The sequence below is a fragment of the Podarcis muralis genome, chromosome 8, assembly GCF_964188315.1.
Source record: "Podarcis muralis chromosome 8, rPodMur119.hap1.1, whole genome shotgun sequence".
Lineage (NCBI taxonomy): Eukaryota > Metazoa > Chordata > Lepidosauria > Squamata > Lacertidae > Podarcis > Podarcis muralis.
Genome location: NC_135662.1, coordinates 14288328 through 14312839, shown reverse-complemented (window position 1 = coordinate 14312839; position 24512 = coordinate 14288328). Strand labels below are relative to the sequence as shown.

The window sequence follows — 24512 nt, the reverse complement described above, 5'->3', positions numbered from 1 at the left end:
GGTTGTATTCATAGGTGAGGCTAATTGGTGTTATCGAAAAAGCAAACAGAGCGTACCTGTAGAAGTCTGTACTAGACCGCAGTGAGCATTGCTGTCGGTTATTAATTGACCAAGTATATGGGGAGAGTTTGTGCTACGCTGAATTTTCAAGGCTAATGTGAAACACAAGTGAAGAAGCACTCACAGGGTAAGGACTCTGGGATGGAGTATTTTGGAGTGCAAATAAATCTTTAATTATTTAATTATTATTTTTTAAAAAAATAAATTACATGCATATGCCCTTGGCTTTGCTAAGTTCTTACCAGAACGTTTCTTTGTCCTTATACTCTACACTGATGCACAAACACAATTACAGTACATACAGTGGTGCCTCGCAAGACGAAATTAATCCGTTCCGCGAGTCTCTTCGTCTTGTGGTTTTTTCGTCTTGCGAAGCACGGCTATTAGCGGCTTAGCGGCTATTAGCGGCTTAGCAGCTTTAAGAAAAAGGAAACAAACTTGCAAGAACTCGCAAGACGTTTCGTCTTGCGAAGCAAGCCCATAGGGAAATTTGTCTTGCGGAACGACTCAAAAAACGGAAAACCATTTCGTCTAGCGAGTTTTTCGTCTTGCGAGGCATTCGTCTTGCGGGGCACCACTGTATTGTTCAATTGTGTTTAGGATCACCCTTCACTATCTGTGTACAGCAAGGTTTAGGGAAATTATTTGTCCATAGCTAGGCAGCTCTGTTTGCATATTACCTGCATAATCTTGTCTTGACATGGCAGATAATCGTTTTTCAAAGAGAGGTGGATGGAAGGAATGGTGACCTAAAAGAGGGCAACTTCTAGTAACAGGCCAATCTTGGCCCACCTGTCTTCCTCATTTGGCCGTTGAGGTCATTTTGAGCAAGCCATTCTCACCTGCTCTGCACCCGATGCCATACAGGTAAGGACGGGGCTTGGCTAAGTCCACTTTGTGCAGCTCCCAAAGCGCCGCACAACCCACTGGTTGCCAGGAGCCTTTGAAGCACTGCAAAAAAGCGAGGACTCAGCACTAAGCAGGATTGCTGCTCCTTCATACTGACACGCAAAGGGAGAATGATCCTGCTGAGCTTGGGCACAGGGAGCCTTCTGGTGTGCCTGAACTCAGCGGTCAGCAGAATCGCTCGCTCCCCCCGTGGGAGAGGAACTGACCGACCCAGTTTCCTGCTGGGCTCAGGAGAGTGATCGGGGGTGCCAGTTTCCTGCAGTTTCCACCACCCTTTTAAAAGATTGCTGAAGCAAGCTGTAAGCAAGCATAAATCTGACCAATAGGTAAAGTAAAAATATCTAACAACTTCAGTCAAAGAAGCCTGAAGGCTGATGGCAATAAGACCTAGAATCACCTGCCCCCCCCCCCATCTCTCCATCTTTTATGACTCAGAACAAAAAGGTGAAAAGGTCTCCAGAATTCTTCTGGAAGCAGCAGTTTTAGGGTGGCGCTGTGGGTTAAATCAGAGCCTGGGGCTTGCCGATCAGAAGGTTGGCGGTTCGAATCCCCGCGACGGGGTGATCTCCCGTTACTCGGTTCCTCCTCCTGCCAACCTAGCAGTTTGAAAGCACGTCAAGGTGCAAGTAGATAAATAGGTACCACTCCGGTGGGAAGGTAAACGGCGTTTCCGTGTGCTGCTCTGGTTCGCCAGAAGCGGCTTAGTCATGCTGGCCACATGACCCGGAAGCTGTATGCCAGCTCCCTCAGTCAGTAAAGCGAGATGAGCGCCGCAACCCCAGAGTCGGCCATGACTGGACCTAATGGTCAGGGGTCCCTTTACCTTTACCTGCCTCTACTTACCAGAAGTGAGGGTGGGATCAGTGTGTACACCGCAGGCAATGATACATCCCTCACGCCATCTTCAGTTCTTCAAAACCATTATGCGACTCATAATAATATTGTCCTATTGATCTTAACGGGGATGTGGGTGGCGCTGTGGGTAAAAGCCTCAGCGCCTAGGGCTTGCCGATCGAAAGGTCGGCGGTTCGAATCCCCGCGGCGGGGTGCGCTCCCATTGCTTGGTCCCAGCGCCTGCCAACCTAGCAGTTCGAAAGCACTCCTGGGTGCAAGTAGATAAATAGGGACCGCTTACTAGTGGGAAGGTAAACGGCGTTTCCGTGTGCGGCTCTGGCTCGCCAGAGCAGCGATGTCACGCTGGCCACGTGACCCAGAAGTGTCTGCGGACAGCGCTGGCCTCCGGCCTCTTGAGTGAGATGGGCGCACAACCCTAGAGTCTGTCAAGACTGGCCCGAAGGGCAGGGGTACCTTTACCTTTTATTGATCTTAACACCCATGCTGAACACCCTTGAAAGGTGCACTTCCTGGCTGCCGTTGGTGAATATCCCAATATACACAATTTTGTATGCATGTAATTCTGCCTAATATACGTATTTCAGCCAAGATGATTTCCCTAAATTGCATTTCTATTTTTGCTAATATTTGCTTTTCTGTGCACATTTGACCCGGTATATGACTACAGCACAGGCGGCACTGTGATCTAAACCACTGGGCCTCCTGTGCTTGCCAATCAGAAAGTCGGCGGTTTGAATCCCTGCGACGGGGTGAGCTCCCATTGCTCGGTCCCAGCTCCTGCCAACCTAGCAGTTTGAAAGCATGCCAAAAAAAGGTGTAAGTAAATAGGTACCGCGCCAGCGGGAAGGCAAACGGCGTTTCTGTGCTCTGCTCTGGTTTCTGTGTTGTGTTGTGCCAGAAGTGGCTTAGTCATGCTGGCCACATGACCTAAAAAAACTGTCTGCGGACAAACGCCAGCTCCCTTGGCCGGTAAAGTGAGATGAGTGCCACAACCCCAGAGTCGTTCATTGTCAGGGGTCCATTTACCTTTAATGCATTTTTGAACACGCTACTTGGCTGGTGAACTGCACTGCAAAACTCAGGGACGTGCGAATTTTGAAGGACGCTTGTGTTTTGGTTCCTTCATTGTTTAGAAGAGTTATGGGTTTAAATGCAAATGGAATTGAAATCCTCCTAGATACTGCACACTTCGGCTGTCTTGGGTTGTTACGTATCAGAGTGAGCAGCTGAGTGACAGGAGATGAAACAGGGCGTCCTTTGCTGTTCATATTGGTGGGATGGAGTCCAAGGGCCCTCTGCTCTCAGCTCAGAAGAAAGCAACTAACGCACAAGAAACGAAGCAGATGTGGACTCTGGCCAGCTAGTTGCCTGCCCCTAGGATAGCGGAAACACACCTGTGCCATTTATACTCTGAGCATGACTAAGGATGCCCCCAGCCTGCCAGTATTTTGTGTGACGGGTTCGAGGTCTGTTAAATTCTGAGGTGGTGAAAGCCATTCTCCTTCACTCACCCCAAAAGTCAAAGGAATTCATTCCCCTTTTCTGGATTTATTTATTGTTTTGTACAGAAACAGAGACTTCCAATTCTGATGAAAAAAGCTACGTGTCAGAAGCTCCGATGCTGTGAAAAAGGATTAACTGACGTGGTGAGAACTTGCCAAAAATGGAGAAAAAAAACCCCATGCGTTTTCCAGAAATGGCTGAAGCTCCAGCCAAGAAAATACTACAGCAGTAAAAGTCTCTGATGTAAAGGCCAAGAGGCAGATTTACTGTGCTCTCAGGCCTAAATCACTAATCACCACTAATTCTGATGAGAGACTAACACATTTGTTTTGGAAATCCAGTTGGGGTTGCAGGCTTAGAAAGAAAGATGTGTTTCCCATGAAAAGCACGACTAAAACACTTGCACATTAGAGCTAGTAAAATGAAAGGAGTATCTAGTTCAGCCAAGAAATGGGAGACTCCGGCTATCTTTGTCATCAGATGCTCAGGCACACACACAAAAACAGGCAGCTAAAATTTCTTTCTGGATTTACTTGTGTGTTGGTGAATGGCTGTGGGCTCAGAACCGCAATACCTCAAGGGCCAACTCTCCTCGTATGAACCAACCCAGTTCCTGCAATCATAATCTGAGACCTTCTTCATGTGCCTCCTCCATGAGAAGTCTGGAGGGTGGCAACCCGAGAACGGGCCTTTTCTGCAGTGGCTCCCTACTTGTGGAATGCACTCCCCAGGGATGTACGCCTGGTGCCTTCATTGTAAACATTTAGGCACCAGGCAAAAAACATTCCTCTTCAACCAGGCTTTGGGCTGATTCGACATCCAATACCCTTTTAAATGTGTTGTGGGAACAGGGATTTTTGGTTTGTTGTTGTTCTTAATTTTATTATGAATACTTTCGTTTTATGTTGTGAACTGCCCTGAGATGAAGGGCAGTATACAAATTTAATAAATATAATAACACAAACCAGCCTGTGGACCTGAAACCAGCCCAGAGGCAACTACTGGCTTGCCCTCGGCATCATTCCAATAGTTAAGAGGACTCATTTATGATCAGCTGAATGCTTCAGAGCAGCCTTCTGTAAGACAAAAGGGTTACAGTAAACACAAGAGATCCATGATCGGAATTCTTGAAGTTTTAATGTAATAGGTGTGTGGAAACAGAGTAGAATTGGGGCAGCGCCAGTGGGAAACTGGAACGTTTCCATTGGGCCTCTTTCTCTGTTTACGACCCCTGCCCCAACCCCATTTGAACAGCTAGAGAAAGAGTGACAAATGCCTTTATAGTGTTTTTGCCCTGCTTTGGAGATTGGAGAGAGAAGCCATTTAATTAAGAGTGGCTTAGGGCGAAGGGTTAACCCTCCTCTTGAGATTGAGAAACTGAAACCGACAGATTCATCTTTCTTCCAGCCTTAAGTTGGTCACATTTTTGCATCATTTTTGCAAATGTTTTGAGAAAAGGTTCTCACAAAAATGAACACTGACATTTTAGTGTTCATTTCTCCTAATGCACCATTTTTATATATGTCATTTACCTCCTAACATGTACATTCCCGAAAACAAGTTTTCCCAATATAACACAGTTCTGTTTGCTACTTTCAGCAATATTTGCTACCTGGCGTCTTAACTGTGCCAAAGGTTATTCTACCACCCTTTTATAGTGTGGTGTTTTAACGCTTTCCCTTTTCTTGTAATTTTGCATTCTTGTAAGTCACTCTGGGGACCTTTGGAAGGGCACCATATAGAATCAACTGCGTACAGAACTGGCAAATCACACCGCGCCACTCCAAGAAATGGAGTCAGCTCACACATTCAAGTTTCTGCAACCAAGTTAACATAATTGCACACATGGACTCACTCCCTCAATTTGTAGGATCAAGTAAGCCGTTCTGGAAAAGGTCCTGACCAGCAACACAGTTTTATTTGTAAACATTTATGTTACATATTCCAATAATTTAATCAAATACCAGGTTTTTGTACAGTTCACTGTATACTATCGACTACGTCGGACTGGGAACAAAGCAACCGGGTTGCTTTTAGGGCTGCCGAACTCCCACGCTTTTAAAACCTTCAAAATAGTATCAGAAACACTGGAGGAAAAGAAGTACAATGAATTATAAGTGCACTGTGGAAATAAAGAATTCAAACTGCTGGGAAGTTGGGAGGGGACGGAATGGAGAAGATTAACATATATACATAGAAAAAAAAGGGATAATCCCAGTGAAACTGCCTTGAAAAAGCCTCCCAAGGCAAGTCCAGTTAAAAATACTATTTATGGATGTCTCATTTATTCCCAGATTCAAGCAGCAAAATACATCTTAGTCATGAAGCACACATAGATGAATAATGAAATGTTAAGGCCTAAAACGTCACAAACTTGATTTTTGACAAGGAAAAAGCTGGTGGAGGAAAAAAAATTAAAGGATTATGCTCGACAGATTAAAAAATAATCTTTTTTGGTTGCATAAAGTTGTCGTCTTTGTTCACAGTACTTATAAGTAATTCAGATATGTCCTTACTGCCCCACCCCGCTCAAACCACCCATGGCACACAGCCATCACGGATACTTTTAACAACCACCCGCATACCCAATTTAAGATTCACCTTTTGGGACTCTTATGCAGGCTGTGATGGCATCAGCAGCAAAGGCATCGCCACCGAGTTTTCCGTCTTGGGCTTAAAGCCGTCTAGCCAGGCCAGCATCCAAGATGGCGGCACTCACGCCACTAGCTTTAGGTGAGGTTTCAAGATTATAGTTGCACGGAAAAGAGGAGAGGGGTCAAATGATGCCTTGGTGCTGGGGAACAAAATAGGCAAGTTTATTCAAGTTGACCCTTAGGGGGATTTCAGCTCATCTCTTAGAACAGTAGAGATAAGGCTCCAGAATGCTTGGGATTTCCAGATGAGCCTTGACCCAGCACGCCATTCCACATTATAGTTTACACAAAACAGAACACTATCAGCGTTACAAAGCTATGCTACGGCATCGTTTTCATTAAGGCCTCCCTGCTCCACTAATTAGAACTTTCATTCCAAGTTTAAACAGTATGGGATGTGGGGGATCCCTGGATCTCCTAGCGCTTTGCTCTTTTTAAAACTAGCTGCGGGGTTGGAACTGCCCAAATTTTCATCACAACAGTGGCAGTCATGGTAGAGGTGTTTAATCTTCACACGCTCCAAACTACTGATCTAAAAATGGCCCTGAAGCTCCTTCTTTTTTTTTTGCTTGCTGGGGGGCAACTGAGACTTGGAAAATGGCATAGGTGAGCTAACCACTCAACTACTGCTCTCTCACCATATTTGGAGGCCCCAGTGGCTGCTTTAAAGTAAAAGCAAAAATAAAATAAAATAAAAAGGTGTTAGTAGATCCAACCAATGGATCTCTTGCATCATGTGCAGATTTAACAGCTGGGCAGGTGGTGCACAAAACAGTTCCTATTAGGAGAGTTCCCAGGGGGAGATAGCAACTTATTTCTGTCCTCCTTGCATTTCCATGGGGGGGTTGGAATGTTGTAGCTGCAATACACATGTCGTTTCTTTGAAACAGATCAGCTTTGAAGACTGCCAACTGATTTCTGCTCTTGTGGCTTCCAATGGTAGCTTGATATGCTAGCATTAGCAGGCGAAGAGATGCTTCTGCTATGGAAGTCTTCAGCCTGCTGATTCCGCATATCAAGCGGCTATCAGATGCAAGGCAGGAGAAAGTCAGGCTCCTGTCGTTCTGTTTTGATCGGTCATTTGACAGTCCTAGAGATCACCCATCCCAAACCCACCTTTCCTAAACAGCCACTGCTCTATTTCCAGTATGATGGCTGAGCTGAAACTTTTTTAAAAAAAATAATAAGTCAATGAGGTACTCATGTGCACGCTGAATTACTTCATCAAGCGATGGTCTGCTTTGCATGCAGCCTCAGAGTCCCATTCCACCCCCACCCCCCATTGTTGCAGGTGCAGGAAAGGCAGAAAAAAAGTGAGAGATGGCTAAAAACTGTGCAAATTCTTATTCATTCCCGCTTTTCAAATGAAAGGGAAACCTTCACTTCCAGAAATATTGTGTAAAAATAATAATAAGGGGAAATGGCTAGTGGGGGTGGGGAGGAGGAGATTCAATTTCCAACCATAAGAATGCAAGGTCATTTTTCTACATTTCCCCCCCCCCCCCCCCAGTTTCAAAATATGCCCAATAAATTCTTTGCCATTGCTCCTATTTTTTTAAGAAAAGGAAAAGAAGGAGAGGAGCCTGCTAAATACTGCAATCTGTTTATGAATGTGACTTAGTTGCTTTCTGGGTTCTTGGTCCCCAAAACATCCCTGCTGATGTGCATTAAAAAAACAACAGTCCCAGAACTGCTATTCCAATAAAGCAAATAACTAACCACCTTTCCCCTGCAAAGCCCTGATATCAAACATTTTGGACTACAATGATTTTTATACCAAAGGGTCTTATTCTTAACTTTTCACAGCTGCTTTTTTCCCCTCTTTCAACATTTCGCAGCTGTTGAGAAGACCCTGAAACTAGAAGAACCACAGGACGGTTTTTGTATAAACTACGCGAATCTAACTGTTACACAACACTGCATACATTTCTCTTGCCTTCCGAGGAAGGGAACCTTGATAAAATATAGAAAGGACTGAAATGAAATCTCCAATTAACATTATTTCCATGATGAAACACCTGCCACCCCCCAGGTATGGCCACAATCCACTGAAAAGTTTTCCTGCAGAAGCCCAACTGAGCAAGTGAGAGTTGCAAAAGAGCGTTTCCTGTGCTGGGCCTGTTACGGGGCGTAGGAAACTTCCCAGTAGATTGTGCCCAATTTCTTCCAGTGAGAGACCAGGCTTGCTTACAGTTACAGCTCTGTTAGTTTTTGTCTATTCCTACGTGGAAGAGGAGATGCTCAATGTGAGCCTGGCCTGATTCTGGGCATTCAATTCCTTTCTCCAGTAACCATGTCAGTCATCAGAGGGAAGACCCCACTGGTTATAAGAAATGCAGCTTCCGCAGCATGGATCAGATGCTAAGCAGTGCAAATATTTTGTGGATTTCACCCAGTGTTCTCCATAGCAGATGAACCATTCTGTGTCACCGCCTGCGTAGAACCTATTCACACAAACATATTCCCCTGTAAGGCGTGCTAGAAACTTTACGGGAAATCACTGCCACGTGCAGATTCGGCCTTGGGGCAGCAGTGGCAAGTCAAGACACCGAATTCCAGACACGGCAGTGGATTCACACATCTGGCTTGTTATGGGATGAAAACCATCACAGGTCGAGATTTTTGTACAGTGGCCGTGCAGAGGAGGCTCTCAATTAGCTTTGGACAAAAGGAGGTAAGAGCAAAAGGCTCTCAATTCCTGCCCTCACCCTTCCAGTCTACTGTGCCAACAAAGGAAGCTGGAGAAAATAAAGTGTATTATCAACAAGAGCTTCTATGTACAGACAGCACCACATTTAACAGTGGTGTAATCCCATCAAACTGCAAGGTTCCACCAAGGACAAAAAAAAATATTAGTCCCATCTCTCTAAGTTTTCCTATGACGCTTCTGTAGGTGCTTTTCAGCTTCAGATTAAAATCATTTACAAAGCATCAGCAGCAGACTGAAGTGACTACCTCCTAACTATCCTTTTTAATCCAGTGTTTCCCAAACTTTTTTGGGCAACGGCACACCTGTTTACTGAAAAAAAATCTCGCGGCACACCACCATTAAAGCCCCGCCCCGTGACGTCAGCGCGCAGCGTCACGCCGGGAGGGACGCACGAAAGTGAAAGTTTTTTCCCTCCCCCCTCAGTCCCTCGCTCGGAATTCAGCTTGTTTGGGGCATCGCTCCGGCTGCTCCCTCTCCCGCCGCGCAGGAGCGATGCCTCTCTCTGGCTCTCCCTCCGCGCAGTCTACGGAGACAAAGCGAGAAATGTAAGACTAAATCTAAGTGAATCAATAAGAAAGGAGGATATGATGGTATGTAAATTAGACGGGCAGGTTGAGATGACAGGAGGGGCTGGGATGGATGCGGCTCTGTAGGAGAGAGGGGCAACCCGGGCAGCGGCTGAGAAACCCGCTGCGTCCGCCGGTTTCCACTTATTCTGCCCCGCGTGGGGAAGATGGCGGGAGGCCTGTGGCAGGAGCTCCGCCCCGAGGGTTGTCTTCTGCTGCGCCGGGTGAGAGGATCCGTCGCTAAGCCGGACACACGCACGCTCTTCTCCGCCCAGAGGTTCGGGAGCGCACGCAGCTCGGGCTCGGCTGAATCTCCCACCAAGCGCCTCCTGCTCGCCGCTGCTCTTGGCTCCAGCCTCCCTCGCTTTGCGCGCCGAGCGGCTCCTCGCCGCCGCCGCCCCGCCTCTCGCCGCCCGACTCGCCCGCCTCCCTCCAGGCATCTCGCGGCACACCAGCCGATGTCTCACGGCACACTCGTGTGCCGCGGAACACCGGTTGGGAAACACTGTTTTAATCAGGTAGTTAATAGCTAATTATTAAGTACGTCAGCGGTAGAACCCTGCCGTCCCCCTCTCTCCCATCAGTCACTGATACTTTTGTTAAACTATTTTAATACAATTTGTGCCTTTCTAATGCCAAAAGCCATTAACTGTTGTGTGTTAATACGATTAAAAAAAAAAGCAAGTTTAAGGTCTGCACCACAAACGTATAAAATTACCATTATCTACTGTGACAGTATAGAAATTCAAACATCAGAAAGCCTACGAAGGGCGCTTTCAGTTATAAAAGAAAGATCGATTGTCTCGAGATAAAAAGAGAGGCAGGCTGACAACTAAGAAGCTTTTTGTTGCAGCATGACATGCAGTAATGAACAGGTAGGCGAGAGAGGATGCATCTCCCCCCAGGTTAAAAGTGCAGCACTACACACTTTAATAACACTATCGTTGCAGAGGTCATGCTGTGGGTAGCAGTACGCTTCCGAGGAGGTTGGCACTGTAAGTCGAATGCAGTTGGTTACCCGGAAGGAAAAGGCAAAATGTGAACCACGCCAGGGCGAACCCCTCGAGCTATTTCAGGTGTTCGGGTGGCACAGTTGCAATAAGGACAGAGGAAGGAGACCGCCCGTTCCACTCTGACAATGTACCGTCCTTGAACATCAGGTTCTTGGCTGGAAGGGGAACGCCTGCGTCGGCAGAGGATGGGTGGGAAAGTAAACTTGAAGTGGAAGAGGAGAAACTGGCTTCTGAAAGTAATTCCATAGTTGAAATGCTTTCCTGAGGAGGGAAAGAGGGAAACGTGCTTCAGTAGGATTACCGGTTGGCATTCGTTTTTGCCAAACAAGTGACTCACAGTCCCAAATTCTCGATTGGCTACTGCATATTGTTCCTCTTATTCCCCGCCCATGTGACTGGGTTGCCCTAGCCCAGGGATCAGCAAACTTTTTCAGCAGGGGGCCGGTCCACTGTCCCTCAGACCTTGTGGGGGGCCAGACTATATTTTTTTTTGGTGGGGGGAATAAACGAATTCCTATGCCCCGCAAATAACCCAGAGATGCATTTTAAATAAAAGGACACATTCTACTCATGTAAAAATATGCTGATTCCCGGACCATCCGTGGGCCGGATTGAGAAGGCGATTGGTCTAGATCCGGCCCCCGGGCCTTAGCTTGCCTACCCATGCCCTAGCCACTCTGGGCAGCTTACAACATATATAAAAACATAATAAAACATTAAACATTTCCCTATATGCCTTCAGATGTCCTTGACAACAGGAGGTGCCAGTGCCAGGGGTCCTTTAGCAATTTTGACTCTTGATGAGCAGAGACAGGGGTTTTGCTAGTGTTCACAAACGTAGTAAGCCTTGGTTGGCTTCTCTTTTATTAACCCAACAGCTTCCTCTTTAATGGCCAAAGGACCCAGGACAATTCCCATCCTTTCCTTTTTCCTTTCTCCATTCTCTTATCCCCTTGCCAAATTTATAGGAGGTAGTGGAGCTGTGACGCTTGGCACATGCCCAGAGGTTTTTGGTGTCAGAAAGGGCTTCTTAAAGCCTAGGGTCCTGCAACTACTATGTCACCACTGCTATGCCAAGTACAGATTAAGGCCCTTTAGAGAAACCAGGCTAGAAGGCAGGACAGACAGAGGTAGCAGAGGAGGCACTATGTGGATGCAAGTCTGTCAGAAAAGAGGTTTGATAACACCAGTGGTCCTGGTGGCCTTCAGGTTGAGAAAACGTGCAACTAGGTACAAAGTCATGAAACAAACCCACAACATTGTCCAGGGAGGTATGGAGAATAAAGCTACAGAACCAGACAGATGTTTTTCCTTGTCTCATTCAGCAAGAACCCTTTAGCATTACATCAGTTTAAAAGAACATCGAGAAATGCAAGTTTGCAATGCGTTTACGTCAAAAAGGAACTTCTATGTAAATATTAATGCAGATGCAATTTTTAAACAATATATATTTACCTGGAATGAATGAACAAAGCTAAGGACCTGTAGAGAAAGTTTTCTACTGGAATGTAACAGTTTTTGAAGGCTGTCAAAAGATTAGAAAACATATACAATGTCAAACAAGTAGTCCATGGGATCCATGTGCATGTTGAACACTTAACTGCTTCATTTCTACCTCTGCTGAAAGATCTGCAGGCAAACAGTTTAGGTCTCAGCAAGTCCTCACCTCTCTCTGCTGCACAGTCCGTGGCTTGCGATTTTCCGGCAGACTTTCCGGTTTAACTCGGAGCTGAAGAGTGGAATTCCAAAGCACAATTCCAGGGGGACCCACTCCTGCTCTGTTGTGGGAACTGAACAGATACAGAGATGAGGCAATGTGGAATTTGGACTGCAGCTTATCTGCCCCAGCCAGCACTGTCTTCCCAGTAACAAATTTAACCCTTTATTTTATTTTTTAAAAAAAGGATTACCTTCGGGACTTTGCTTAGCTGCCGAATCCATGGGTGGCTCTTCAATGACCATTTCAAATGATTCCGTGCTCCCATTTACATCCGAGCCAAGTGCCAGCTCTGGCTCGCCTTAGAGCAAACGAAACAAGCCATTTAAGCTATATTCATGAGCAACAGCTGTTATGATCCAGCAGCTCTGGACGGAACACAGCGCTGCACAAGCTCACACACCGTGTGCCCTCAAAATCTGCTCTGGAGTGTCCCTCAAGTCTGCTTTGCTTGCGCACAGACAGTATTGCTCTGGTTATGCCCTGTGCATTCACATCCCCAATGGCTTCTCTATTATGAACATTTTTGGCGTATCTGGTATCTGGCCATGTGCAGGATAGAATAGAATAGAATTTATTATTTATACCCCGCCCATCTGGCTGGGTTTTCCCAGCCACTCTTGGTGGCTTCCAACAAAGTATTAAAATACAGTAGTCTGTTAAAAATTAAAAGCTTCCTTAAAGATGGCTGCCTTCAGATGTTTTCTACAAGTCTGGTAGTTGTTGTTCTCATTGACATCTGGTGGGAGGGCGTTCCACAGGGCAGGTGCCACTCCCGAGAAGGCCCTCTGCCTGGTTCCCTGTAACTTGGCTTTTCGCAGCGAGGGAACTGCCAGAAGGCCCTCAGCGCTGGACCTCAGTGTCCGGGCAGAACAATATGGGTGGAGACACTCCTTCAGGTATACTGGACCGAGGCCGTTTAGGGCTTTAAAGGTCAGCACCAACACTTTGAATTGTGCTCGGATGCTTCCTTTTAGCAGAACCCTTGAAGGTGTGGGATTCAGGAATACACCCCCTTAGGTACATATTTCCTTGTGGATGCTCAGTATGGCTTGCTTCCCTTCCATCACCTTTCATTCACTGCACACAAGGAACTCAGCATAGATCCAAATGCCGGAATCCTCATGTCTGACAACCAAGGTATACTGCCAACCAACCTTTTCCATCAGAAGCATCACTCAGCTTTCTGTGCACGTGGTGGCTGAAAGGGTTCAACATGGTTACGTAGCCGCAGAAGTGCTGCAAATCCATCTTTTCCCTTAATATCCTCAACGCTTTGTGAACGCCCATGTTGAGACGAGAAAAATCTAAACACAAACAAAGGGGGAAAACACGTCAAATGGCAATTTTACTAAGCGAAAAGAAAAGAAAAGAAGAAAAAAGGTTGCATCACTGCAGCCACCAGTTTTTAAAAGATTAGAGATCGCAGTGGCAAAGAAATCTAGCAAAACAGCAAGTCCCCCCTCCCTTTACTTCCCCACAAAGAAAGACAATGCAGACCAGTGCAAGGGAGTGGGAGCGGGAAGCAAGCTTTTGGAATCATTGATAATTGACAACAATGATCAGTGGCTTTTATGTCTGCATCATGTTTTACTGGGGGGGTGGGCAGGCTGGGAAAGGGTATTATCAGTTACATTAAAGGTAAAGGTACCCCTGCCCATATGGGCCAGTCTTAACAGACTCTGGGGTTGTGGCGCTCATCTCACTCTATAGGCCGGGGGCCAGCGCTGTCCGGAGACACTTCCGGGTCACGTGGCCAGCGTGACAAGCTGCATCTGGCGAGCCAGCGCAGCACACGGAATGCCGTTTACCTTCCCGCTAGTAAGCGGTCCCTATTTATCTATTTGCACCCGGGGGTGCTTTCGAACTGCTAGGTTAGCAGGCGCTGGGACCGAGCGCCAGGAGCGCACCCCGCTGCGGGGATTCGAACCGCCGACCTTACAATCGGCAAGCCCTAGGCGCTGAGGCTTTAACCCACAGCGCCACCCGCGTCCCTCAGTTACATTATTCCTAACCAAAATATCATTCAGAAGGTAGTGATTACATTCTCACAGCAACATACAAGTCTGATACCCACTAAGCCAAAAGCAAAGTGGAGGACAATAGCTTAGTGGCAGAGAAACATGCTTTGCGTGCATGTGTTTCGCAGGTTCAATCCCCAGCGTCTCCAGCCAGCAGGCGATGGGAAATGCCTCAAATCCTGGACAGAAACTTGCTAATTTCCCCCTTTCCTTGTTACTCTTTACTGTTACTGTGAGCAGCAAGGTGCGGTTTTGAGGATTCAACCACGCACAAATTGCGTCTGAGCAGAAAATGCCAGTACAAGAAAACATGAGTTACCTCCTTGCCGTTCTGTTTCATCAAATGGAAATGGCATATGGACAGTTTCCCCCATACCACGCATACCATGTCCCTAAACACCAAAGTGAGAGTTAAGGCACAAAATCCATGTCAACGTGACAATCTCCAGCTTTTCAAAGGCACCTAGCCCTCATTGATCACGGGGAATTACTGCCAGAGAACCAAGAACCTAAGGTGCCATGATCCACACCCCATCTCCATTAATACTAAATTCTGCAGAATTAACAGAATGGAAACTCTCTGTTGTCGCTTGATAAGAGTTCAGTTAGTAAGATCAAGGTTCCTTTAATAGTAAGGACAAAATCCCAGTATGGTTTCAAGATAGGATACTTTTTCTTGAGAAATGCGATCAAGAATTGGGAGTCAGGGGAAGGGGAAGGGGAGAAGATAGGTGATGGAATCCAACAACATCTGGGAGGTTACCAGGCTGGCTAAGTCTGGTCTAAAAAAATCATCTGAGCCACAGGCCATCACAATATAGTCTGTTCTCATATTCCAAGAGTTAATTACAAGCACCTCAAATAAGAAACTGCATTAAATTAGCCATCTTCCAGCCACCATTGGACATCTGTATATTATGCAAACTACTTTAATTCTGCCACATCCTCTGCAAATCTCTGGTCCAGCAGAAATATCAGAAGTTTCATATTTATACAAGTTGTTCCTTACCTGAATCAGAACAGCAGAATGGGTTAAAGCATCATTCAGCATGGTGAGCACATTGGAAGTTGGGACGACTCCTGGGTCATGCCCCCAAGATGTTATTAGCAAGCGGTCATAGCCCTAGAGAGCAGAAGTGAAGACACAGCGGTCAGATTAAGACTGAAAGGTCTATAGAGTTGCAGCGAGAGCAAAGTCCTCCACTGCCTGCATCCATCTGGCTTTGCTTTTCTAGCTCTCTTTTCAGCCTGAATTAAGAGGTTTAGTTTTTCTGCTGGTAGGAAAAGAAGAAATATCCCAAATCTTATTTGTGCAAGTTGAATTGTTTCAAAAATCTGAAAAGTAATGCAATCATCCTATTTGTACTTATTGGCACACATGCTTTTCAATTTGTTATCTACATGTCTGTATTACCTATTAACACCTGTGGCCCCCTAGATGCTGTTGGGAGTCTCACGCTCTGCTGACTGAGCCATCTCAGCTCTCTAGATCAGGCATAGGCAAACTCAGCCCTCCAGATGTTTTGGGACTACAACTCCCACCATCCCCCGACCACTGGTCCTGTTAGCTAGGGATGATGGGAGTTGTAGTCCCAAAACATCTGGAGGGCCGAGTTTGCCTATGCCTGCTCTAGAGCTATTTATACAAAACACTGATCTGAACCCAAAGTTGAACATGACCAAAGGCCTATACCCCAGAATTAAGATCGCCCACATTTCCAGTGAAACAGATTACCTTGCTGAAACCAGCAATACCAAAAGCAACACGCTGGCCAGAAACAATTACAATGTGAAAAACTTTATAGGAATAATTCAAAACATCAAAACTAACAAACTGAAGTCTCTGAAAGTCCTTAAATGAATCACAGTGCCAGACTTCACCCGGTGGAGAACAAGCTGTGAAGCTTTGTATAATCAGCAAATGTCCAATTCTGATGTCCAACTCCGAACTCTGCTGAACAGTGTTTCTGGATAACAACTACTGTTTCGTTGAATTCTTCATCAGCCAATTAGTTCAACACTCGTAAAGTGGAAAGATATGTAATTTCTTCATTAACCAATCTTTTTTCAAATAGATATAATATACATGAGAATGAAAAATACTCTGGAACAGTGCTCATGCAATTATTCCTATAAAGTTTTTCACATTGTAATTGTTTCTGGCCATCGTGTTGCTTTTGATATTGCTGACTCATATTTTGCAACACAGGGGTTGGTTTGTTTACCTTGCTGAAACCAGCAGCTTCAGGTGTTACACTGCAAAGGCCACAGGAGCAACAACTCCAGAATCAATACCAATACAGAAGACTCTAATTCCCTCCAAATACGTAATGCTTACCTGAAATATATCTGGAAGTTTTCGGAGTCTCGTTCCTTTAGATAACAACAGGGATGGAGGCCCTTGTCCAGTAATGTGATAAATGTAGAGCTTGAACCATACGGAGCTGACTTCTGGAATAGCCGGTCCAATATGCTAGGGAAAGATGAAAAAGGCACCCACTGAAGCAAGAATAAGACGAATGTTGCTGTTATACTCTTGATTTGCAGTAACAGGGCTTCTTCTATAACAGCAACTGCAATTTCACACCTGACTAATATTAAGAAGCAGAAAAGCATTTGGGAAGGCATGTTGGTGACTCCTCACCAGTGGGGCTTCCCTGCCAGCAGAAACCAGCAGCGCTGGGCAGAACTAGATGGGGACCTCTGCTGCATCCAAATCCCTTGCAGAATGGCAGGACGACGGTTTGGGTGTAAAGCTCGCAGTATCTTTTCTTTTTCAGAAAAGCCTTTTAAGCACTTCCTACAGACTCATTATGACTTTACGTTTTTTCATACCAGCTTTAAGTGTGTCACCTTCCTGTCGGTGGCTTTTTGGCTTGAAACTAATCCATGAAGGAAAGCAGTGTAAAATGCTTTTTAAGAATATAGGTAAAGGTAAAGGGACCCTTGACAATTAGGTCCAGTCGTGACCGACTCTGGGGCTGCGGCGCTCATCTTGCTTTATTGGCCGAGGGAGCCGGCGTACAGCTTCCGGGTCCTGTGGCCAGCATGACTAAACCACTTCTGGCGAACCAGAGCAGTGCACGGAAATGCTGTTTACCTTCCCGCCAGAGCGGTACCTATTTATCTACTTGCACTTTGACATGCTTTCGAACTGCTAGGTTGGCAGGAGCAGGGACTGAGCAACGGGAGCTCACCCCGTCACGGGGATTCGAACCACCAACCTTCTGATCAGCAAGTCCTAGGCTCTGTGGTTTAACCCACAGCGCCACCCGTGTCCCTTTTTTAAGAATATAGATATATTTTAAGAATATAGATTTCTGCATTTCAGAAAAATTCTTGTGGGCAGCCTTGGGGACCTTGATGAAAGACGGGGACAGAAACAACCATAGGCTTCGATCCTGCCTAAGATTCTACCGGTGGGAGTGTCCCAGGAGTGGAAGAATTCCATCAGCAGGATGCTCCTATCAGCGGAAAGGGAGTGGGGCATTTTTCTCTGACTGGGCCATAGAACACATGCGTTACACGTGAAATATCCCATCCCTGGTGCCTCTAGGTAGGGCTGGGGGCGGGTTTGAAACTCTGGAGAGCTGCTGTGAGTCAGTGTAGACCAGGCATAGGCAAATTCGGCCCACCAGATGTTTTGGGACTACAATTCCCATCATCCCTGACCACTGGTCCTGTTAGCTAGGGATCATAGGAGTTGTAGTCCCAGAACATCTGGAGGGCCGAGTTTGCCTATGTCTGGGGTAGACATTACGGAGCTAGATGGACCAGTGGCCTGAATGGGTAGAAGGAAGCGTCTGACATTCTCTTCCCCTTGCACCAGCTTTGCCTCTCAAACATCTGCCATGCAGGGCTGGGGGGCTCTCTGAAGCAGTAAGGAATGTTAGTGCATGGTGGTGCAAGGGGAAGGGGAGTCTGGCAAAAATAAAATAAAATGCTGTTCCAGCCCTGTGCTCTGGGGAGTGGGGGGAGAGACTCTGGCAGACCCCTCTGCAAACAGAAGGGGCTGTCTTCCAGCTGTGGAGGGTTAGTTGGATAAAGCCATGCAAAAGCAATAAAGTCAACTTCTGGGAAGAAAAGCAGATACACAGATAAAGAGTGCATGCACACTGCTGACCAAAAGCCTCCCGTAAATACTAAAAGCAAAGCGCCACACAGGAAGTAACCCTCCCATTTCATTTCTGGGGAGATTTCCTCTCTTACCTGGGGTGTGCAGCTGCTGATGGGTCGGATTTCGTTGGTGAGAGGCGCCATGGAGACCAGCAGCGTGTAGTTTTTGTTCAAAACTCTGCTGCAGGTAGCAGGGTCCAAGCCAAGCAAGCTTTCGCAGCGCAGCAAATCCAGAGGGAAACCTACATCAACGATGTCAAAGACACTTGGAATACAGATAGAGAACGAACATGTACAACTGAAAGGGGTACAGGAAGGGGGGAGGAAAAATACAAATTTAGACGGGTCTCTTCTCTCTTCCTAGATAAAATCTCAACACAACGACTTAAAGATGCTATCAGCTAGGGAAGGGTAGGTAAGATGGCGCCCTCCGGATGTTGTCAGACTACAACTCCTATCACTCCTAGCCAGCATGGTCAGGAATGATGGAAACTGAGTCCATAACCATACGGAAGGCACTGTGTATGCCACCTACCCCATGGTAAATCAGCTTTGATGCATACCACTAGCCACAAGGAAAGTTATATGTCAAAAGGAAATAACCGTTGAACCAAAGACTTATTTCATGCAAGTTTTATTTATTTACTTTGCCTTCCTTTGAATAGCAGGATCTCCTTCCACAACTGCTTTTGAACTGCCCCTCTGCTCTGAAGGGGTTCTGACTACGGGGGACCAAGGAGACTGCTGTTCAATAAATATAAATACAGGCTCTCCATGGGTATGTGATTCTCTATATCTGAATTTCTTGAACTGCTGTTCACTTACTGGGCAGTTCTTTGGATACCAACCATGGATACTTTTTCAGGAAAGGGCAGCCAAGAATGATCAAGGGGCTGGAGCGGCTCCTTATGCGGAAAGGTTATAACGCTTGGGGATTTTTATTTTTTAAAAATAAAAATAAAAGAAAAAGGTGGAAATGATAGAGGCGCATAACATTATTCACTGTGCGGAGAAACTGGGAGAAAATTCTCTCTCTCTCTCTCTCTCTCTCTCACACACACACACACACACACACACACACACACACACAGTTAGAACCTGGGGTCATAGAATCATAGAACAGTAGAGTTCTGAGGATTGTCCAACCCCCTGAAATGCAGGAAAATGCAGCTGTCCCATACAGGGATTGAACCTGCAACCTTCGTGTTATCAGCACCACACTCAGTGAAGCTGAACGTAGAAGAAAAAGAAGTAGAAGAAGAGTTTGGATTTGATATCCTGTTTTATCACTACCTGAAGGAGTCTCAAAGCGGCTAACATTCTCCTTTCCCTTCCTCCCCCACAACAAACACTCTGTGAGGTGAGTGGGGCTGAGAGACTTCACAGAAGTGTGAGTAGCCCAAGGTCACCCAGCAGCTGCATGTGGAGGAGCAGGGAAGCGAACCCGGCTCTCCAGATCACGAGTCCACCGCTCTTAACCACTACACCACACTGGCTCTATAGGGAGATTAAAGGCAGGCAAATGCATCTATACTTCTTCACCCAGTGCACTGTTAAACCAAGGAATTTGCTGCCACAAGATGCAGGGATGCCCACCAGCTTGGACAGATTTAAAACAGAATTAGCCAAATTAGGAACCAGGACATCAGGCCATTGGACCAGCACTGTCTACAATGCTGTGCACCTTCTGCATGCAAAGCAGATGGTCTACTGCTTAGCAATGGCTGTTCTCCAAACTCAAGAAGTTTTAGGCTTTCAGTGGCTACTAGCCACAATCGCTATGTTCTGCCTCCACTATGGGAGGCAGGGTGCTTCTGAATACCAGCAGCTGAGAAAGGGCACTGTTTCGCTCATGGCCTGGTTTTGGGCTTCCCATAGGCATCTTGCTGCCTGCAGAGAGAACAGGATGCTGGACTAAATTGGCCTTTGGTCTGTCCCAGCTCCTATATACAGTGGTGCCCCGCAAGACGAACGCCTCGCAAGACGGAAAACCCGCTAGATGAAAGGGTTTTCCGTTTTGGAGGCGCTTTGCAAAACGAATTTCCCTATGGGCTTCCTTCGCAAGACGAAAGCCCATAGGGAAATCTCCGGGACAGCGGGGAAGTGCAGCACGTCTTCCCCACTGTCCTTGGACCTCCTCCGAAGGCTGGCGGCGGGGCGGAGAGACCTCCTCCCTCCGCCAGCCTTCGTTTCTCCGCTATCCCGGACGGCTTTTGAAGGCAGGCGGGGGGGGGGGGGAGCAAAGACTTTCGCCCCCCGCCGGCCTTCAGAAGAGGTCCAGGACCTCTTCTGAAGGCCGGCAGGGGGCAAAAGTCTTTGCTCCCCCCTGCCTGCCTTCCCGGGGGCTTTTAAATCGCCGCGGACAGCAGAAAAGTCCTCCGCTGTCCGGGGGTTTTTTAAAATGCTGGCGGGCGGCAGCGGAGGCTTCGCTGCCAGCATTTTAAGATCGCCCTGGACAGCGGAGAAGTCTCCGCTGTCCCGGGGTTTTTTAAAATGCTGGGGGTGGGAAGAAAAGCCCTTGTCCCCCCCCCTAGCCTTCAGAAGAGGTCGGGGGACAGACTGTCCCCGGACCTGGTCTGAAGGCGGTTTCCATAGGAACGCATTGATTGATTTTCAATGCATTCCTATGGGAAACCATGCTTCGCAAGACGAAAAACTCGCAAGAAGAAAAAACGTGCGGAGCGAATTAATTTCGTCTTGCGAGGCACCACTGTATTCAGTGAAGGAAATTTTATTCTATACTATTCTTTTCTCCAGCCCAAACTAGCATATACATGCTGGTCACAAGAAATCCCCTTTAGAATAGGACATATGGATTTACAGCACTACATTCCTTAAAAAGGTAAAGGGACCCCTGACCATTAGGTCCAGTTGTGGCTGACTCTGGGGTTGCGGCGCTCATCTTGTTTTATTGGCTGAGGGAGCCGGCGTACAGCTTCCGGGTCATGTGGCCAGCATGACTAAGCCGCTTCTGGCAAACCAGAGCTGTGCACGGAAACACCATTTACCTTCCCGCTGGAGCGCTACCTATTTATCTACTTGCACTCTGACGTGCTTTCGAACTGCTAGGTTGGCAGGAGCAGGGACCGAACAACGGGAGCTCACTCCGTCGCGGGGATTCGAACCGCCAACCTTCTGATCGGCAAGCCCAAGAGGCTCTGTGGTTTAACCCACAGCACCTCCCGCGTCCCTACTACATTCCTTAGCCTTTGCCAATTTTAAACCATAGTACCCAATTCAAGAACACTATCCAATATGATTTAGGAAATTGAAAGCATACTCAAGTATAAAAAGATGAATGTCTTTTAAGCTTCTCCAGGGGGCATAAACCAACTGTGCAAGGTCAACTTCAAAAGTAAACCAACTGCATAAGCAGCTGGAAGCTACATAAATAGTATCTGCCCCCCCCCCCCCGAGTAGATATTGTGACAAGTGAAGGCTTATTTAAGCAATTCATTATCTTAAAAGTATTAGTTCATGTCCTGTTCCCCCAACCCTCTCAAATGATCAAAAGACACTTTACCCACTGATAAAGAGTGAATTGGTAGTGAAGAGTCCTTCCACAATAACTGGGGTTCCTGGTCTGTATCTTTTTTATTCTATGTACAGTTCTAAATGCTGTTGCCCGGGAATCTGACAGTTTTTGATAGGACTCAACTGGATGCTGCTGCTGAATGTTTAAAGGGGTAAAAAAACTGACAGAGCAAGATAAATTCTTTCCCCATTAAAACAAAATTAACTCGAGAGATGTACAAACACACACACTATGTTTGTTCAGCCCTGCAGGAAAATGATGGTCACCGGGATTTATTAAGTCCGGAGGGGGCTGAGTGCTTATAGCTAAAGGGAATTACAGCTGCTGCATTCTCCCAAAATAACACGGCTCTAGCCAAAAAGATGGTGCAGGATATTGTATCGCCCATGCAGTTAAAAGTGCATGAATTTTGCGATGTATACATGGGATACATATTCTCTCAAGTGACTTTCTGAGTTACTGGTGCATCTTGACCAAGAAAGAGAGGGAAACAGGGAGAAGGGAGAAAGTAGGCAGTTGCAAGGTGGAAAGAAAAGGGTCCAAAAAATGCTAGTTGCGCTCGCTGAATGTAACAGGGTAGAGGCAGGTTGCTATCATCTGATGGTGGGAATGAAAAAGAAATAAAGCACTTTTTCTTTCTTCCTCATGTGACTGCTATAACCAACATCTGGGATCTACTCTTAAAACTTTAATGCAAACACTATGTGCTTAGAACATTGATGCATAAATTAATGCATCTCTTTGGACAATGCTTTCCAATATGTTTACCCGCAAACACTAGAACTTGCGTAGGTTTATAAATAAGTCAGGTTGACTTTGTTTAATGAGATGACTTCTCAGTTGCCTAGATTCTTAACTGGCCTTATACAGAGTACATTTCTGACTACAGGGGCTATTGCAACGATAACAGCATGCCAAGATTGATGTTTAGCAGCCTAAAACAGCTAACAATGGACAATGGGACCTCTGTTCCCAAAGGGGTTATACTTATAAGTACACGTTTGGAGCATGTTTTCAAAGCTAGTGAAAGTGTGTCATCAGAGTAAAAAGTACAGAACACGTAAAATAAAAGCATGTCTTCACTGTACCATTATTGGGTTGTTCAGGCTGTGTAACTTGAGCCACTAGATCCTTATTGTGCCTCAGAAACAGTATAGTGTTTCGCAGCGTAAGTGCGTGATCAAAGTATCTTTGTGCTTCGCCCTCTCCTGTGCTTTGAACCTAAATAAGGGAAGAAAAAAAGTACTTTGCATGAGCTGTTTGTGCAAATACTATTGACATAGAAAATTGAATTAATATATGACAAAACATTCCTAACTCAACATTTATGACCGTGCAGCTGCTCTGACCCTCAAAAGAAAAGAAAAAATATTTACATGTCAGATGAATAAATGTGATTATATTTTCCAGTACTTGTGTGTTATCTTCACTATTAAAAAAAAGGAAACTATGAATATAGTATTTTCAATAGCTTTGGTAAACTATCTGTAGGTCAGTTTTCGGTACATAATTATGTGTAGCTATACATTTGATGGAGGGACACGGGTGGCGCTGTGGGTTAAACCACAGAGACTAGGACTTGCCGATCAGAAGGTCGGTGGTTCGAATCCCCACGACGGGGTGAGCTCCCATTGCTCAGTCCCTGCTCCTGCCAACCTAGCAGTTCGAAAGCACATCAAAGTGCAAGTAGATAAATAGGTACCGCACCGGCGGGAACATAAACGGTGTTTCCGTGCACAGCTCTGGTTTGCCAGAAGCGGCTTAGTCATGCTGGCCACATGACCCAGAAGCTGGACGCCGGCTCCCTCGGCCAATAAAGGGAGATGAGCACCGAAACCCCAGAGTCGGCCACGACTGGACCTAATGGTCAGGGGTCCCTTTACCTTTATACATTTGATACCCTATACAGAGTTTAAACAAATGTTAGCAGAAGGAAAATACCATTTGACAATGTAATCATACAAAGGGTAATGACTGAAGTTTCTTATCTATATTTCTTCAGTTTGAATGATCAGATGAGCCACAATTACTAAAAGCAAGAGGGTGGGAGGGAAGTAATGTCTTATGGGAGACTGCTCAGCAATGGGCTATGGGCTGCATCCAGCCCCTTAAGTGACTTATGTGGCTCCAGGCGAATTGACCAAGTTCGAACTTTCGCTCGTAAGAAAAATGCGCTTCCAACATATAAGTTATTTTGAAGGTTAATGTTAAATGTCTCTTTCAAATCGGAATGCATTTGTGCTGTAACTGTGAAGCCTTTAATAAATAGAACGCCAGAAGCAGTTTAGTCATGCTGCCCACATGACCTGGAAAGCTGTCTGTGGACAAACGCCGGCTCCCTCGGCCTGAAAGCGAGAGGAGCGCAACACCCCGTAGGCACCTTGGACTGGACCCAACTGTCCAGGGGTCCTTTACCTTTTTACCATATCCTTTAATGCAAGATAGTACCAACTTAACTATATATAGCCTGACTGCTCATGCAAAGGTTGTCTTGACTACCACCCTCCTTTAACAATAACAAACCAACTATTATTTACCTTTTCAAGTTCTACAAGGAAACTGTCCAGAGACTCATCTGACAACTTCCCAACTTCAAACATGGTGACGGCATGACTTTTCAAATTCTGCAAAGGAAGGTAAAATTGCAAAACCTTGAGTTTCAAATTATTATGAATCTACCCAGTATTCAATAAGCGTTCACAATGAAGATGTAGGAATACAGACTACACACCCCTTGCGTTCCCTTCCTGCAAATCAGGACTCTTTGGGTTTTTTATTTAAAAAATGACTGTAGTTATCATTTTGACAAAAAACTAATCTAAAAACTTGTTTTTTAAAAAGTTTTTATCAAAA

General features: G+C 46.0%; 1 protein-coding gene across 1 annotated transcript in view; it reads right to left on the bottom strand.

Annotated features, from left to right (window-relative positions):
• Positions 1-10163: 10163 nt before the first annotated feature.
• FAM91A1 (family with sequence similarity 91 member A1) overlaps positions 10164-24512 on the bottom strand; it is a 33197-nt gene continuing 18848 nt past the window's right edge. Inside the window, exons 14-24 of the mRNA XM_028736195.2 lie at positions 24197-24283; positions 22748-22880; positions 18218-18366; positions 16347-16481; positions 15018-15131; positions 14328-14400; positions 13145-13294; positions 12181-12288; positions 11937-12060; positions 11726-11795; positions 10164-10531 (exon numbers count right to left, since the gene is read on the bottom strand). Coding sequence (XP_028592028.2) covers positions 10325-10531; positions 11726-11795; positions 11937-12060; positions 12181-12288; positions 13145-13294; positions 14328-14400; positions 15018-15131; positions 16347-16481; positions 18218-18366; positions 22748-22880; positions 24197-24283 — 1350 coding nt within the window. The 3' untranslated portion in view covers positions 10164-10324. The remainder of the gene's footprint in view (positions 10532-11725; positions 11796-11936; positions 12061-12180; positions 12289-13144; positions 13295-14327; positions 14401-15017; positions 15132-16346; positions 16482-18217; positions 18367-22747; positions 22881-24196; positions 24284-24512) is intronic.